Source organism: Copadichromis virginalis, linkage group LG18 (assembly GCF_057382275.1).
Source record: "Copadichromis virginalis isolate Kocher_CV1m ecotype Utaka linkage group LG18, C_Virginalis_male_GT1.1, whole genome shotgun sequence".
Taxonomy (NCBI): Eukaryota; Metazoa; Chordata; class Actinopteri; order Cichliformes; family Cichlidae; genus Copadichromis; species Copadichromis virginalis.
This window is the reverse complement of record NC_140635.1, coordinates 17767691-17782639: the sequence shown is the minus strand read 5'-3', so window position 1 is coordinate 17782639 and position 14949 is coordinate 17767691. Positions and strand designations below refer to the sequence as shown.

Genomic DNA, 14949 nt, shown 5'->3' with positions numbered 1-14949 from the left:
TTTTTTTAAGGTTGGCAAAATTCAGCTGTGGTGGGGAAAAAAAAAACTAATCCCATCATCAGAGTAAACAAGGTACCGTCGCTCTAAAAATACCACACTTCAAGTTGAAAGTCCTGCATTCAGAAGTTTTATTTGTATAAAAGCACTGGCAAACATTATTTAAGGTATTCAGAACATGCAAATTTATTTAAAGTACACCAGAAATACTTACACTCACTCAAACCACACAGGAATTGGTTTAAATGCTGCTGAACGACAAAAAGAAGAAACCAGATATTCAGATAACGATACTATTGTATTGATGCATTAAAATGTAAGTATTATTTTAATAGTGTAGATCATATAACTCCTTTATTTTTGGTAACATTGCATCATGTACTATGTACTGACATTTCAAATGAATTCAGGTCAATTCAGTTTTATTTATATGGTGCCAAATCATAAAAACAGTTGCCTCAAGGTGCTTTATAATGCAAGAGAAAAACCTACAGGTTTAGAGATACAACTTCAACACTCAAGCGCTGTTCACTCCACTGTGAGCAAACAACTGGTGACGGTGGGAAGGAAGAACTCCCTTTTAACAGGAAGAGACCTCTGACACGACCAAGCTCAGGGAGGCACAGCAATCTTCTACAACTAGTTGAAGTGAGGAAAAAGGAGACCATAGGGAGATGAAGAAAAAACACAAACCACTGAAAAGAGAAGACACAATTTCATGATATGCAGTAGTGATATATTTAAAAAAAAATAGGCAGGGGATACACTGTGCGTCACAGGAAGTAAAACAGTAGCAGCATAGCTAGGGGTCCTTCAGGTTTGCAAGATACAACTCTAACTATCACAAAGGAAAGGGTTAAACTTGACCTTAAAAGTAGCATGTGTATGTTTCATGAATCCAAACTGGGAGCTGGTTCCACAGGATAGGATCCTGATAGCTATGAACTCCGTGAACCTGTCAGTCTACAGTCTGAGAGTAAAATGCTCTGTTAAGATAAAATTACAATATAAGGTCTTTAAAATATCACAGAGATTTCATGGTAGTGGTTATTTTAAGTGGAGACCACCAGAACTCTGCACAATATCTTACTCTTAATCCTACAGTTTTGATTTAGCATTAAAAGCTGTAGACTGGGGGCAATTTGTGTTCATAAAGCTAGCATAGTGTGTCTTGTGTCATAATTTTATGCCACTATGAACTCATATGCTTGTGACACAGCACCTCTGTCTTCTCAGGTGCAACAAACTGCCCTGCTGATAAGCATCTTGCTTTATTAGCCCACTGCTTGGCTGGAAAGCAGAGGAAATACTAGTCTGCACTGTCAAGTGATACTGAATCCGAACAAGTTGAGGCTGTGGTAGAAAATATCCCCTGTGCAGGGTCTCTGGCCCCAAAAAGTCTACTATCCTTTGTTTTATGATATAGAGCCACCAAGAAAGGAAAAACTTCTTTTCATATATGTGTACTTGATATATACCTGCCATTAAGAGGGTAGATTATTTTGCAGTGGATGAATCACAGATGTCTCCACCTGCACTGGTAAAAACCCATTACTGGATTTTCTCCATAGTCATTGTGTAGTTGGTAGTCTTGCATGACAAAAATGCTCCAGGGGATGGAAACAATGCCAGTAACAGTATGTACAGTCCAGTGCAATCAGGGACAACACTGTGGCAGGAACTCATACTTGTGTGGTTTAGCTTTTTTTTATTTCTTCTTTTGCTGTCAAACATGGCTCTACTTTACAGCTACAGTCTGTTTAATAAAGACATGTGGAAGTGGACAAGTGTAAAATATTAGAAACACTCATCAGTACTATACAGTAAGGACTATAAAAAAAATAAAGCCTCCAAACTGACCAGCAAATAAAGTAATTCCTGTAAATCCAGAACTCTCGAAGTCTGAACTCTTTAAGGTCACATTAGACTCCCTTTCATTAAATGTGGGTGCACATAAACCGTGTGAATCTAATAATTTGGCTCATAAATTCTTTCCCACGGTGTTTTCATTATATGTCTAAACAAATAGTCCCCCCCTCCACACTTATCTGCGTGTTTAAGTATCACCACACGTCTTGGGCGAGCTGCGACATGCACAGAGGTTCCAGTCACAGAGTGCATTTGGCCCTGACTCAGCGATAAGCCGTCATCACGGTATTATCAATGTTACATGTGGAAAAAGTCGTAATTTATACTTACCAACAACACAGTGCTATATAATTACTGTTATCCTACTTTTTTTCTTTTTTTTAAGCTGGTGCCACTCAGATGGGCCGTATTTATGTCAATGAGCCAAAGTACCAGACCTGAGGTGTTTTTTTTTGCTTTTGTTTTTTTAGGTTTTAAAGGAGTGGTTCAGCATCTCTGCCACTTACAGATGAGTGAAATCTAAGCTGATAACAGTAAAAAAATTAAAGCAAGATCAGCACGTCAGGTCACACATACACACACTTTGAGCTTGATTTTTCATCAGTTCACTCTCAGGCTTGTTGACTGTGACGACTGAAGTATTTTTCCACACATGACATCACATTTGGAAAGTATTCTCACCCGCATCCCCCAGATTGAGCACTGCGACATGTAATTACTTGGAAATTTTGTCTTTCACTAGGTAAAGTAAAAGAGGACGCATGCATCCGTTGCGTTCTTCTCTCGTCTTGGAGGAGGTTAACGTATTTGAACTTGTACTTTGTGCTGGGTGGTACGCAGCGAACAGACCTGTGGAGGTGGCTGGTACCTTATCTGAGTTTGACATTCAAAAGGTTCTCGAGCTAGCAGCCCCCACCCCTCTACATTTATGCAACAGCCTCTTCCATTTAATTCACAATCTGACTGTTTTCAAGTGTTATCAAGACAATCATAACATAAAGCTGTTTATCTTTGCCCTTCAACTTTATAGATGTTTATTTCATGCAATATTAAAATACTCAAACCCCGTGGTAACTTTTATTAAGAACCAGCATAAGAAACGCTCAAACAGCTGCTATACCAGATTTGCCTTGAATCTAAACTTGATGAACTTTACTTGTTGCAGGCAGAGCCTTTCTGTTGAGGGCTTCAGCTGTCCTATTATTCTCAACACACACTTCAGCAAGAAGGTCTTCTGTGCTTCCAAATCGGCCAATGCGTCTATTCCTAGAGGCCCAGTCTTTGCAGAAAGGCGCATGCCATATTATTTGGGAAAAACATTCGGAGTGCTGGATGCATGCAGGACCACAGAGGAGAGCAATGTGAAGCAGGTGTGTGTGTTTTATCGCCTTTACAGTCAAGTGTGTAACATTTTATTTCAATTCAAAATGTAAAGTACTTGTTGACATAAAGAGGAAGGCGTTTAGGAGATTATACAAACCGTATTATGCCTCTAAAACTCCTGTCATCGGTTTAAGAAAATGACTGCACTTTATGATTATGTGTGCAGTAGGTTTCTACTGGCTGTAAGGTTTCTGCTCAGGTTTAGTCAATATGTATAAACACAAAACACTCTGAGGCTTGCATCAATGTTTTTTATGACTTTATAATTATGAAATCAACACTGAAAGAGTGTTGTTTTTTTTCCCCAGGTTTAATCATGCTCACTTTATACAGATCTCAGATATAAACAATAAATGGTCTCAGTTGGATGCGGAATCACTCTATTCTGCTGCTGTAGCAATCAGAAGTGATTGATATATGTATATGTTTGATTCACTGAGTGAGTTTTAATAGCAGTACTTTCATGAAGTTTAGTTGATCAACTAAAAAAAGAACATTTAGCTGTTTTCTCCTTTATGGAGCTAAGAAAGGCAGAAATTGTAGTTCTCTTTTACTTGTGAAGGATCATACACTACATGGACAAAAGTAACACAGGTGTATAAAGTCCATGCAGTCTGCCTTTACAAACATTGACGCTGAGTGAATTCAAGGATGATACTGTAATAGGATGCCTTTGTTACAGTGAGTCAGTTTGTGAGATTTCAAAGATATTCCACAATCAGCTGTAAGTGGTATTGTTACAGAGTGGAAGTGTTTAAAAACCACAGCAACTCAGCCAAGAAGTGCCAGACCACGTAACATTATAAAGTGAGGTTACCGAGTGCTGAGACATATAGTGTGTTTAAAACAAATTAAATAAATAAAAAAGACCCACTAGCTGCAGAGCTGCTTGACTCCTCTGACATTAACATCAGCACAAAAAACTGTGTGCCACACAGCATTTCCATTAGCCAACCTCCGCCTGTGAAATGTGTAGGTGGCCCAGTACTTTTGCCCATATAGCTTTTATAGTCTTTTTTTCATTTCTTTGTCTGAGTGTTTTAAGAACAGTGTAAACTGGCCATGTTCGTCTGTGTATTTATGTATTGTTTATGCATTTATCCTAAAAAAAAAAAAGGCTTAATTATTTAAAAACACAAACAACCTTAAAGTCTAGGAGCTTATTGCACTCTCTTCCAACAAAGATGTGTCTTATATTCATACTTGAATGTATTGGTGAGTGTCATATAGGGCATTTTCTAATAATAAGACATGCCTGCATTTTTTAAATGTTAAAATGTTAATGTTAAAATATCTCTAAATATCAAATAATCTATTGATTATCTTATCAGTGAATGAATTGTTTGCTTATCACTAACTTCCAGATTCAATACATGTATTGTTTTATCCAGTTAACTTTGATTTTAAGCTCAGTAAGAAATCCAGATGTTCGTTCATTCATTCATTCATATCTGAGATGTTGAGACAAGTGACAGTTGACTGTTTATGCCTACAAACTTATCAAAGTACTTATCAGCGTAATCTTCTACCAGTCAGCTAACTGATTAAATAACCTATTCAGCTCTGAGAAGTCACACTTTGGGGCGATGTGATGTTATTTTCTTGCGTTTCTCTGTTACAGGTTGCTCAGTGCAGTTTGGGGCCTTCTAGAGTTTTGACAAGATACTGCGTCTCTCTCCTGGAAGCTATCGAAGGTCTCGGCCAGGCTGGCTCTGTGGAGCAAGATGTAGAGGTGGTTGTGCAGAGAGTTTACTCCATCCCCATTGCTGACTGCTCTCCTGTGTCCATCCTCAAACCAAGACTTCCCCTCAGGTCCTCTACAGCTCCTCCTGCAGAGAAAGGCAAAACAAGGTATTGTTGGGCGAGCTCATAATTGGGATCCCAGGGAGGCCTTTTGGTTTGTCACATGAAGCCAGAAACAGCTGGGAAAAATTAATCGTATTTTATCTGCTGTGAGAGCTCTGCCCCAATTGAGATCTTTTTGTTCAGATTTCATGCTAGTTTCTTTGCTCTCGGGCTTTGCATGCTTCTCCTCGGTGGCACGATGTGTCTCAGCGGTCGAGCTATTGTTCACAGCACAGCAGGCCCCACAAAGTGCTCACGCTGTCTCCAGCCATATGGCATTGCTTGACAAAGGACACAAACATTTCTAATTGAATCCAGCCCCTCTGTGAATGGTTCTGGCCAATTCTCAGGAAAGACAGCATGATGTTTTCAGAATCTCGTGCACCAGCAAGTCTGAGTTGAATTGTTGCCCGTTCGCACTCCTCTGGGTGGAGCAGCTTTGTAGCAGTTTTTTTTTTCTTACCTTAATAAGGGGAAACCAAAGTGTTTTTCCTTCACATGTTAAAACATAATTCCTCTTGGTACTGCAGAAAATGTATGGTCATAAACAAATGAGGCAGATTTGTTTTTCCTTCATTTAATCAGCAAATAATTTAAGAATCTTTTTATTCATTTGTTTTGTTTTTTTTAAGACAAAACATTAACTGTTACACCGTGTGTCGCCTGTCAGTCATTTATCTGCAGTCTTCAGAATCTCCTTATGGACTCTGCTGTTTCGGTAAAATAGCCTAGTATCCTCTAGCATTCATTGACCAAAAGAGTTGCACAGTATAACTATGTTTGCCATGTTTCGCCCTTGGGAGGCGTTCAAGCAACAACCTGATCAGATACCTGCACCACTTTTTCTGGCTTTTTTTCACCAGAAAGATGCAGGGATTCCTCTCCCGACTGGGGATTTTTCACCAGGAAATCTATGTCCTATTATGTTGGAACCACTGCACCCAAGAAATGTAATTACACATTTGGTCGATGCTGCCCGCGACTGTTGTGATGGGCCTCATTAGTATCATTGACTCCTCTTGTCCTGTATATTTCAGGCTCCTCTTTAAACACAGTTTTTAAATTGATCAGTGACAGAATAACAATCATGGCCTTAATAATAAGGGATCATAATTATAGCATCAATTTTAGGACTCACATATGTCAGCAAATTCCTGGACCAAATATCACATTGGACGTGAGGCAATCTACAAATCACTAGAAAAACTTAAGCTCCGCCCCACAAAAAAATAACCCCAACAAAGAATTGGTACCCAGGATGCAAAAAGTTCCAGCATTTTATTTGTTTCTAAGTCATCGGTACACCACCACATAGTAAATAACCCATAATGCACATGCACATGCACAAGCGTCAATTCCGGCAAAGATGTTGGCAAATTGTGCGTGTTATGCCGTAGGCTCTATAACGATTCGTCCCTGTCTAAATCAGGCCTGAGTCTGAATGTGATCCCTTAAGTCACAAGCTCATGGCTGTGGGTAAGAGTAAGCCTCTGGATAGACTTTCTTTCATCACAATGACAGACTAGTACAACTGTAATCCAGCTGCCAAGCTCCAGGTCCTGTCTGCCCTCAGTGATAAATAAGACTGTGAGCCCTAAAACGAACAGATAAATAAATAAATAATGCACCTAATTGGCTCAGGTGAGGAATTTCTTCTCCCTTGTAATTCACTCCCATCCTACCTGAAAATGCATATAGCTGTCCTTACTTTTTTTTTTTTTTTTTCGTAGGTATGTCATTTACAGTTCATTTCTAAATCATTGTGAAACTGTTTCTCTGGCAGATATTTGCTATTTTTAGTCATTGTAATACTACAGAAGGGCTGTATGTGGATCGTAAGGGCCCAGAACTTAGTTTGTTCACATGTCTTTGTATTTCCACTTCTGAGTTGTTATGTGGTCTGTGAAAACGATGGGAAACTGACAACCGTGTGGTCTTCTACTGTGAAGTGTATTTGAAAGGCGGTTTGCCCTCCTGGGCTCTGCAGAGTCACCCACCTATGACATTGTAGACAACTGTTTTGCTGCTAATAACCAGTTAGTTACACTTTGCAAAAAATCGAACAGATTTTTACATTCAGAGACTCGCTCAGTTTTGGGGGGTTTTCACACTCTTAATATCTGACTACAAATATCTCACAATAAAAGCCACCTAACTAGACTGCTTTTAATTTGAAAAGGCTGTATTGAGTTTGAACTGTAATATACCAAGGGCACTTGTTGATGAAGTTCCAGCTTTGTGTTCTTGTGTTCAATGTAATAATTAGCCTTTTCTAACCCTAATCAAATAGTTTGATTGTCTAAACTCAGTCAAAGAAAGAATTTTGAAGAAAAAAAAAAGCAACTGAAGTGTTAAAGTAATTCCAAAGAAAGTATAAAAACGATGTGTGGGAAGTGAGCTGCGGTCTCTGGTATGAGAGGAGTAATTACTTACGTCACCCCGACTAGGCTCCAAAAATATGGGCATATTTTGTCCTTTTAGACCTGGAACAGCATCACTTTGTGTAGCTGAATGATTAGCTATGACACCAACAATAAAATAGTAAATGAAGAAAGGAAGAAGTCAAGTTCCAGGAACATAAATCTGATTACTTTTTGTAAGTATTTCATCGTCTGCCTTGAGGCTTTTTACATGTTTATGATCCTCTGACAGTATGGATCATGTTTCCGTAGACTGAGTCATTGGCTCATTAAAGTTTATTTGCTGTAAACAGGATACTTGTCCACTAAGGATGGAAAGTAGCTTTTCTTTCCCGTTTGATTCTGATTACCGTAATGCACCAAATTGTTCGCTTCCACTTTGCTGAGCATCACCATTAAGTCATGTGAGCGAGGTACAGGTCTCTCCTTCAGCCATGACCAAGTGGTAGCCGCTCAGTCTCACGTCTACTAGCGTTTCTTTGTAGATGTGTTTGAAGCCACCCATAAAATTAAAAAAAAATCCTTCAAGCTTTGTTTTTGTTTCCAACAATGCCTGAGGTAAATATTTGTCTCCTCAGTTACCAAATGTCCTACTTTGTATGTAGCGCTGCATACGAGTGCGGCAGCAAATGACGCAGATGAGCGCGCCGAGACTGAACCAAAACAGTGAAGTTGCAATGAAATGAAACATGCTCGAATGCTCAGTAGAGCTGTGGTTTACTACCAGGGATGAGTAATGAATCTGTGGATTTTCCACACATAAAATGCAGGTTTGTTTCCACTGCAGATACAAGAAAATCTGTTTTTTGTTGTTTCATACATGCTAAATTATCAAAAATCCTCCAGTCTTACTGAAATGACTTGTTCGTGTGGTCTTGTAGTAGTTAACAAATCAGTAAGTGCTACATTTGAAGCAAATCCAGTAAGTATGACCTTCAGTTTCCTTGGCCTTCCCCAGGCATGTTGTTTTTGTCCTTTTGCTGAGTAATAAAAGCAGCGGTTTCTCCAAGCAGAGGGACCCGAGGGACCATCGACGGTAAGGGGAGGAGACCCCCGGTCAGCTGACAGGCTACATGAGCTGCGGTTGTAACATGACACTCCTGCCATGCTGCTTCTGTGGCTGGTAAACAAATGAGCTGCCCTCTGACCGGAAACACTCTTACCCTTTCCTCAGTTTCTCTCTGGCTCGACCAGATTCAGCAGCCTCGGGTTTATAGTGAAAGGATGAAGGTGGGGCTGAGGTTAGCAGTCGATCACGAGGGTTCAAGTTTAGAATATCAGGATGACTCAGCCGCCTTTATTGTGACAGATGTGAAGATGGTACACAAAGTTTATTTTGTTTCCCAGCCGTTCCTGAATTTAATTTATTGTTATTATTACTATAATTTTTACTATTTATTTATTTATTTATTTTTGATAACATGGGCAAGCTTTGCATCACTTTGATCACTTGTATGTCTTTTTATGAGAGGCTTTGCTTTGCATTGCTGCTCAGAAGTAACATCATGTGCTACAATCTGTTGCTTGTGTTATTTTTTTCAGAATACATGGCTGCTTTGCGGAGAGCGGTGTAGTTTACTTCGCAGCCCACTGGGCTCATTCTGTGTAAACACGAGGACAGTTTGTACCTCTCATGTTGTGTCCCTGGCCTCTATGACTCACTCGCCTGGTCAGCGCTCTTATTTGATCCTTTTGTTGTTTAGCCACTGTGTTAAAACACGAGGGAGACGGGCCAGTTTGATATTTATGCCTGAAGAAGATGTTAAGTTCCCGTAAATTTGGGATGGAATAAACAAGGAGATTAACTGTTTGCAGGAAGTGGAGAGAGACTGGTTGTTTTTTCTTTTTCTTTTTTTCCTTCTTTTTTTCTTCGTTGAGCAGGAACACAATGTGCTGCAGGGATCCTGTTACAAACGTGTTTATCACTCTGCCTGCAGTGATTGGTGGACAGCACATAGGAAGGAATCCCGCCTGTCCGCCCCCCGCCAATGAGGCCTCTCTGCTGTATTCTTAATGTGTGGGACTTTAACTTGGTGTTTTTCCAAGTAATGTGAATGTGCGCTGGCTTCCATGCATTCGCAGTGTGCCTGAAAGAGTTCATATGTGTGTAAGCACAGACCCAGTGGATCGCACTTCCTGGAAGAAAACCTGAGTTGCTGAGAATTCTGTGATCGCTCACAAAAACAAATTCCTGAAAATGGCCTGTAACTAAAACTGGCCAGTCACTGAGGATATTTTTTCTTCTTCTTTTTTTTTTTGTGGGAGTGAGGAAGTAGGTCTTTGAACAGCTAAAAGGGCTGACAGAGGGGGGAGGTAGTTGTTTATGACAAGCCAGCACCACAACAAGTCCCGTCACCCTTTTCTCTCCAGTCTGTCAGGTGTCCTATCAAGTTTCATGCTTCAGGACTGAACATGCTCTACGAAAAGTAAAAGTGTATTTACACCAAGCAAGACTCTACCAGCTGTATTTATATTTTAGGAAAGGTCAGATGTTGATTTGTTGACAATGTCTGTTGACAATGCTGTTGGTAACTGTGGTTTTAAATGATTAATTTCTTTCTTTTTTTTAAATGAAAATACTAAAAACTTTGTGCTATAGACCTCCAAAACTATTAGTGAGTGCATAAGAATCACAACAAGCTGTGATTAGCATTTCTAATGTCTAATGTTCTATTGAGTGTTTATCAGTAGCAAATATGCTGTAATAAATACTCAATAGAACATTAGAAATGTGTATTAATGAACTAAAAGATTTTCAATGTGAACTTTATTTACTCCTGGTTTAGAAAAACTGCAATTTATGTCCTTTAAGAAAATAATTGTTTGGATCAGTGAAATATGAACACCTCCAGCAGGAAACACCAGGCTTGGTCAGGTGTGGACAAACAGAAAAGCATTGTTACTTTTGCACTTGTTCATGGGATTTGTCAACCAACCAACAAACAAACATGCAAAAAATACAGCCAGCCTGTTTTCTCGAGATATTAAAAACGTTTAAAGTTGAGCCAGTTGTATTACTAACATATCTAAATGATACAATCAAGCAAACCATTTAATAGTTATTAGAGAGCGAATTCCCAAGTGCTAATGATATGTTTAACAGTCAAGTTTTTGTTTTGTCATAAAAAATACTTCATCCTGTATTTAAGCAAATGACTGATAAGTCGTCCATTTATCTAAAATACCTCGCAGTTTGTGGTTTCACATACTTGAGTGAGAAGTTTGCTGCTTTGCTCTGTTTTCTATGACTCTGATTCGAGGTTTAGTTATTAGTTGATCAAAATACACAATATGTTAGGGGCATACGAGGCCACCTACACATTACACCTACAGGAGCTGCTTTGCCATGGAAATCCATGCCACAAAACCCCTAGTGCGAAGTTTATGCTGATGTTATTGAGTCAGCAATAACTTTTACCTCCTTTATCACATGTTGACCGACTTCTGTTAGTCAGCACTGGAGAGCCTTCTGCCCTACTGCTGTATGGTGTGGTTCATCGAGAGGACCTGCAACAGGTGGTGAGGAAGGCAGAAAGTGTTATCAGTGGAACTCTACACTCCTTTGGTAATAGTCACACTAGGCCACTGCGAGGGAAAGCCATTTGTATCCTAATGGATCACACCCACTAAAGACATCACCTATTCTTCCCGTCGCCCTCTGGGACCAGATTCTGAACAATGAAGTCCAAAACCAACAAAGTAACAGTTTTTTTCCCATTAGCAGTAAGAAGCATAGCCCCTTTTCCTCTCTGATGGTGTTTTCTAACCTATAGTTCATTTTCTTTGGTTAGTTCTTTTTTCCCCGTGGTTTGGTTTGTTTTCACACAGAGAAAAATCCAAGCGAACCAAAATGTGTTTCTACAAACTACATGAGAATGTTCAGTCCACTTATTGGCCAGATGTGTCTGGGGTGGGAGCATCAAAAGTAAATACAGCAAGAAGGTGCTGTGTTCTGGGCTACTGGAGAATTTACCTTTATTTTACTGCTAGCTGCTTGCCCGTACAGACCTTGCCACATTTATAGTACCTTGCCGCATCCTGGAATATAAAGCATAGTTGTCTACGGGAAGGTTATTCGGTCAAACTTGCAACCAATTGGTAGTTGATTTGGATAGAGGTCGGGTCCTGTTCACATCATAATCGAATCACTCCGGAGTTCATTTGGAACCACATCAAGACCACTTCCTCCAAAGTTGTTTCGGTGCAGTTGTTTTGGTCTGTACCAGAGTACAATTACTGCACTGTGTTCAATCTGCACAAACAAAGTGCATCAAGGGTATGATTTAAACTGACTGAACACCAGAGGTGTGAAAACACCCGAAGACTGGTGTAAGATCTGGAAGTTCAGTTTTAAACATGCTACCCTCAGATCTTGCAGTGTCACATCCAACTACACCCCAAAGGGTCATAGTATCATTGCGCATGTCAGAGGTGAAGTTGCTCAGTAGGACAATGGAGTGACCGGAGATTGGGAAGGTATAGGTCTACAGAACGGGTGGCCCCTGTGACCCGACCACCAGACACTCTCGTGCACGCCTCTGTCCTGGGCCTGGCTCCTGGATTGGGCAAGGTACCACGATCCATTGTTTTATTTCTTTTAACTCCATAAAAATCACCTTGCCCGCCTATTAACTTAAAACAAATAGGCATTTGGAGATCCTACCAGGTTGACCCCAGCAACATACCTCATAGGATTACTAGGGCACATAAAATGCTTCGCTATAGTGGGGATTCATGTGGGAGTCTGTTCTATTTTATGCACTTTGTAACTTTGCTCTGTGACTTTCTGTGGTGTAACACTTTGTGGCTGACTTGCCTAAATGCTTCCACTTCAGAATTTGAAAAAGGTGCAAATGGTTGCACTTTACAGTAATATCAGTTCTAGCTGAGGGTGGAGTATCTTGGAGGGAAGAAATATCACAAACAGACTTGCTGCAATGGCAGCATCCTATTGCAGAACTACACTCAAATTTAGAGAGCTCTTTAAAACTATCAATTTTTCTACAAATGTTTGTAAAGGCAGACTGCATGGCTACGAGCTGGATTTGATACACCGGTGGCAATAGGACTGAAAACAAGGTTCAGACGAGGTGTGGCTATATATTAAAAACCTCCAAAAGAACTGGTTAATCAAGTTATAGTGTTAGTAGGAGTCCATGCTTCCTCCAGCTGTAGTCAATATAGATATAGATATAAATGTGTTTTTAAACATTACTGTGTTTTGGAAGAATTTTAAAGTTTTGTCTTTGACTTGCTGGCTGTTCCTTTCTCTGATAAACATCATGTATAAAATGAGCAGGGGTTCATTTACTGTGCTATACAGGCTGAACTTCTGCACTCATGTTTACAGCTTTGTAAGCGGGAAAAAAAACCCCAGAGAGGGCAGCATTTGTCTCGGTCTGGTGTGTCAAAAATAACTTGTTAATTTAACAACGTGTTGTATATGTCTGATTTGGGATTTTAGATTAAGCAAACAACTGAAAATAATCTTGGTTAAATCTTTGGCTTATACCACCGAGAGTCATGTCTGGAATGATATTTAGATATCTATTTCCAGGTCCTTCAAAACAAATACAGACAGAACCCAAGTATAGCAACAGAAAACATTCGTAGGCCCAATCAGTCGGTTAAAAACAGTCTCAAAACTTTCCTCTGTCTGTTGTATGCACATGCATCCACATGCATTATGGACAGTCCTCCCTTTTCCCTTGTTTTTCTTCCTCCTCCTCCTCCTTCTCTTCTACTTCTCTGGCCGTTGCTTGTCTAACCAGGGGATATAAACTCTGCTGTTTACTCTCAGGGCTTGTACAGGGCTGTGTCTGGGCTTGACTGGGAGAGATAGTGGAGCCTGTAGCAGTTCAAGCTCTTCGCTCAATGGGAGCAGCAGAGTGCAGGCATACACAGCAGTTCACTGCCTCATAACTTTGTATGCCAAAGGTCTTCTGTGTCAGCGGCAACCTGTCAAACCAGCCACCAGCATTAACAGTCATAAATCTCAGGACTAATCCTGAACTACATGGGTGTAAATAAAAATTTTATTTCATTTAAAGGGGAATAAGAAAATATGTTACACTAATATTTTCAACACAAACACTTGTGCTAAACCATTTATTTCGACATTATTTATTGATCAGTTAATTTGCATTTACAATCAACCCATGTAACAAGCCAGTAGTTGCTGCTGAGTTTGATTAAAGTAATCCTGTTGTTACAGAATAACAAACCCTGACAAGTATTTGGTGGAAAATGCTTGTAATTATCTGCTTCTTTTGAAAAATCCATCTATATAACGTGTAAACATACATTCAAAGGATATTGCGTGAAGTTTTGAGGTACAAAATAGCAACGCTGTTTAAGTGGGTTCTGGTTTTGTGTGTACTGTTCACCTTTTCAAAGACGCGTCTTAAATATATCTGGAGTTTGGAAGGTGGTGAATGGTGTCCCAAAAAAACACACCAACATGCTGTGGAAAGCAGTTTAAATAAACTGCTTCTAGCATATATATCATGGCCATATAGTCTGTCTATAAATATTTCGGTCTGTTCACGCTAAATGCAAATGAACTAAACTATGGTTACATTTAAAAGTCTGCAGAGACGCAAATTCATGCCAGTTATGTGTGATAAAATTTGTCAACTAGGCAGAAAAATTTGCTTCATGCTGGTCCCGAAGGCCTGTCAGTGATTCTCTTGATATCAACAACAATTAGAAATGGAGGACAAACCTAATGTAGGCATCTGTGGCCAGCTAGAGGTGAACGACTGAACCTTACGTTAATGCAGAGAGTCCTGAAAGAAAAGTGACTTCTTAGGAGGTCCTGAAAAAATACCGTCATTTGATTCAAGCTGTCAGGTGTACTTCACTTCATCCTCTCAGAGGGTGTTATGACAAATATTTATAGTTTTCTATAAATCTCTGACCACTGACAAGAGTCAAATGCACTTATCCTCCTTATACCACATTGTTTATGTATCTATTACAATACGTATCCAGTTTCAAATGAAAAAGTGAGGTCAACATTTAAGAAATAAGCCCTGTAAGCCCTAAAGCTTAGGCTCCAGACTGCTCTGTTTTTTCTCCTCTTGGCCAAGTCACCTAGATCAGACATCACCTGAATGTTCACCTCAGGGACACAACTCTGTTACCACTCCCCTACAGTTCAAACCTTCTGTCTGTGGTGGTCAACCAATCAGAAGAAAGCAGGCTTAAGGGGAGAGAAGCAAGAACGGCTTGTTTAAGATAGAAAATGAACCTTAGATTTCTTTTTACTCTATTCAGTCAAAGAAGGAGTCTGAAATAAGCATAGCACTTACGAGGAAGGAAATGCATTAGGCATGTCTATTAAATACGTATCTTCAAGGTTATAGAAGGAGATTCACAACTTAAAAAAAAAAAAAAAAAGTGATTTACTTAATATGTTAATAGTTAATCACTT

At 39.6% G+C, this 14949-nt stretch overlaps 1 protein-coding gene and 1 long non-coding RNA gene across 4 annotated transcripts in view; one reads left to right on the top strand and one right to left on the bottom strand.

The window, feature by feature from the left end:
* The window catches only part of spidr (scaffold protein involved in DNA repair), a 43091-nt gene that overhangs the window by 14306 nt on the left and 13836 nt on the right, over positions 1 to 14949 (top strand). For all 3 annotated transcript variants that reach the window (XM_085438711.1, XM_085438712.1, XM_085438713.1), the window contains exons 9-10: positions 3032 to 3236; positions 4871 to 5100. In XM_085438711.1, coding sequence (XP_085294837.1) covers positions 3032 to 3236; positions 4871 to 5100 — 435 coding nt within the window. The remainder of the gene's footprint in view (positions 1 to 3031; positions 3237 to 4870; positions 5101 to 14949) is intronic.
* On the bottom strand, positions 3494 to 14946 carry LOC146687624 (uncharacterized). The gene is made up of 2 exons (XR_014916340.1): positions 10933 to 14946; positions 3494 to 5078 (listed from the first exon to the last, which is right to left on the bottom strand). It is a non-coding gene; the product is annotated as an uncharacterized LOC146687624 (long non-coding RNA).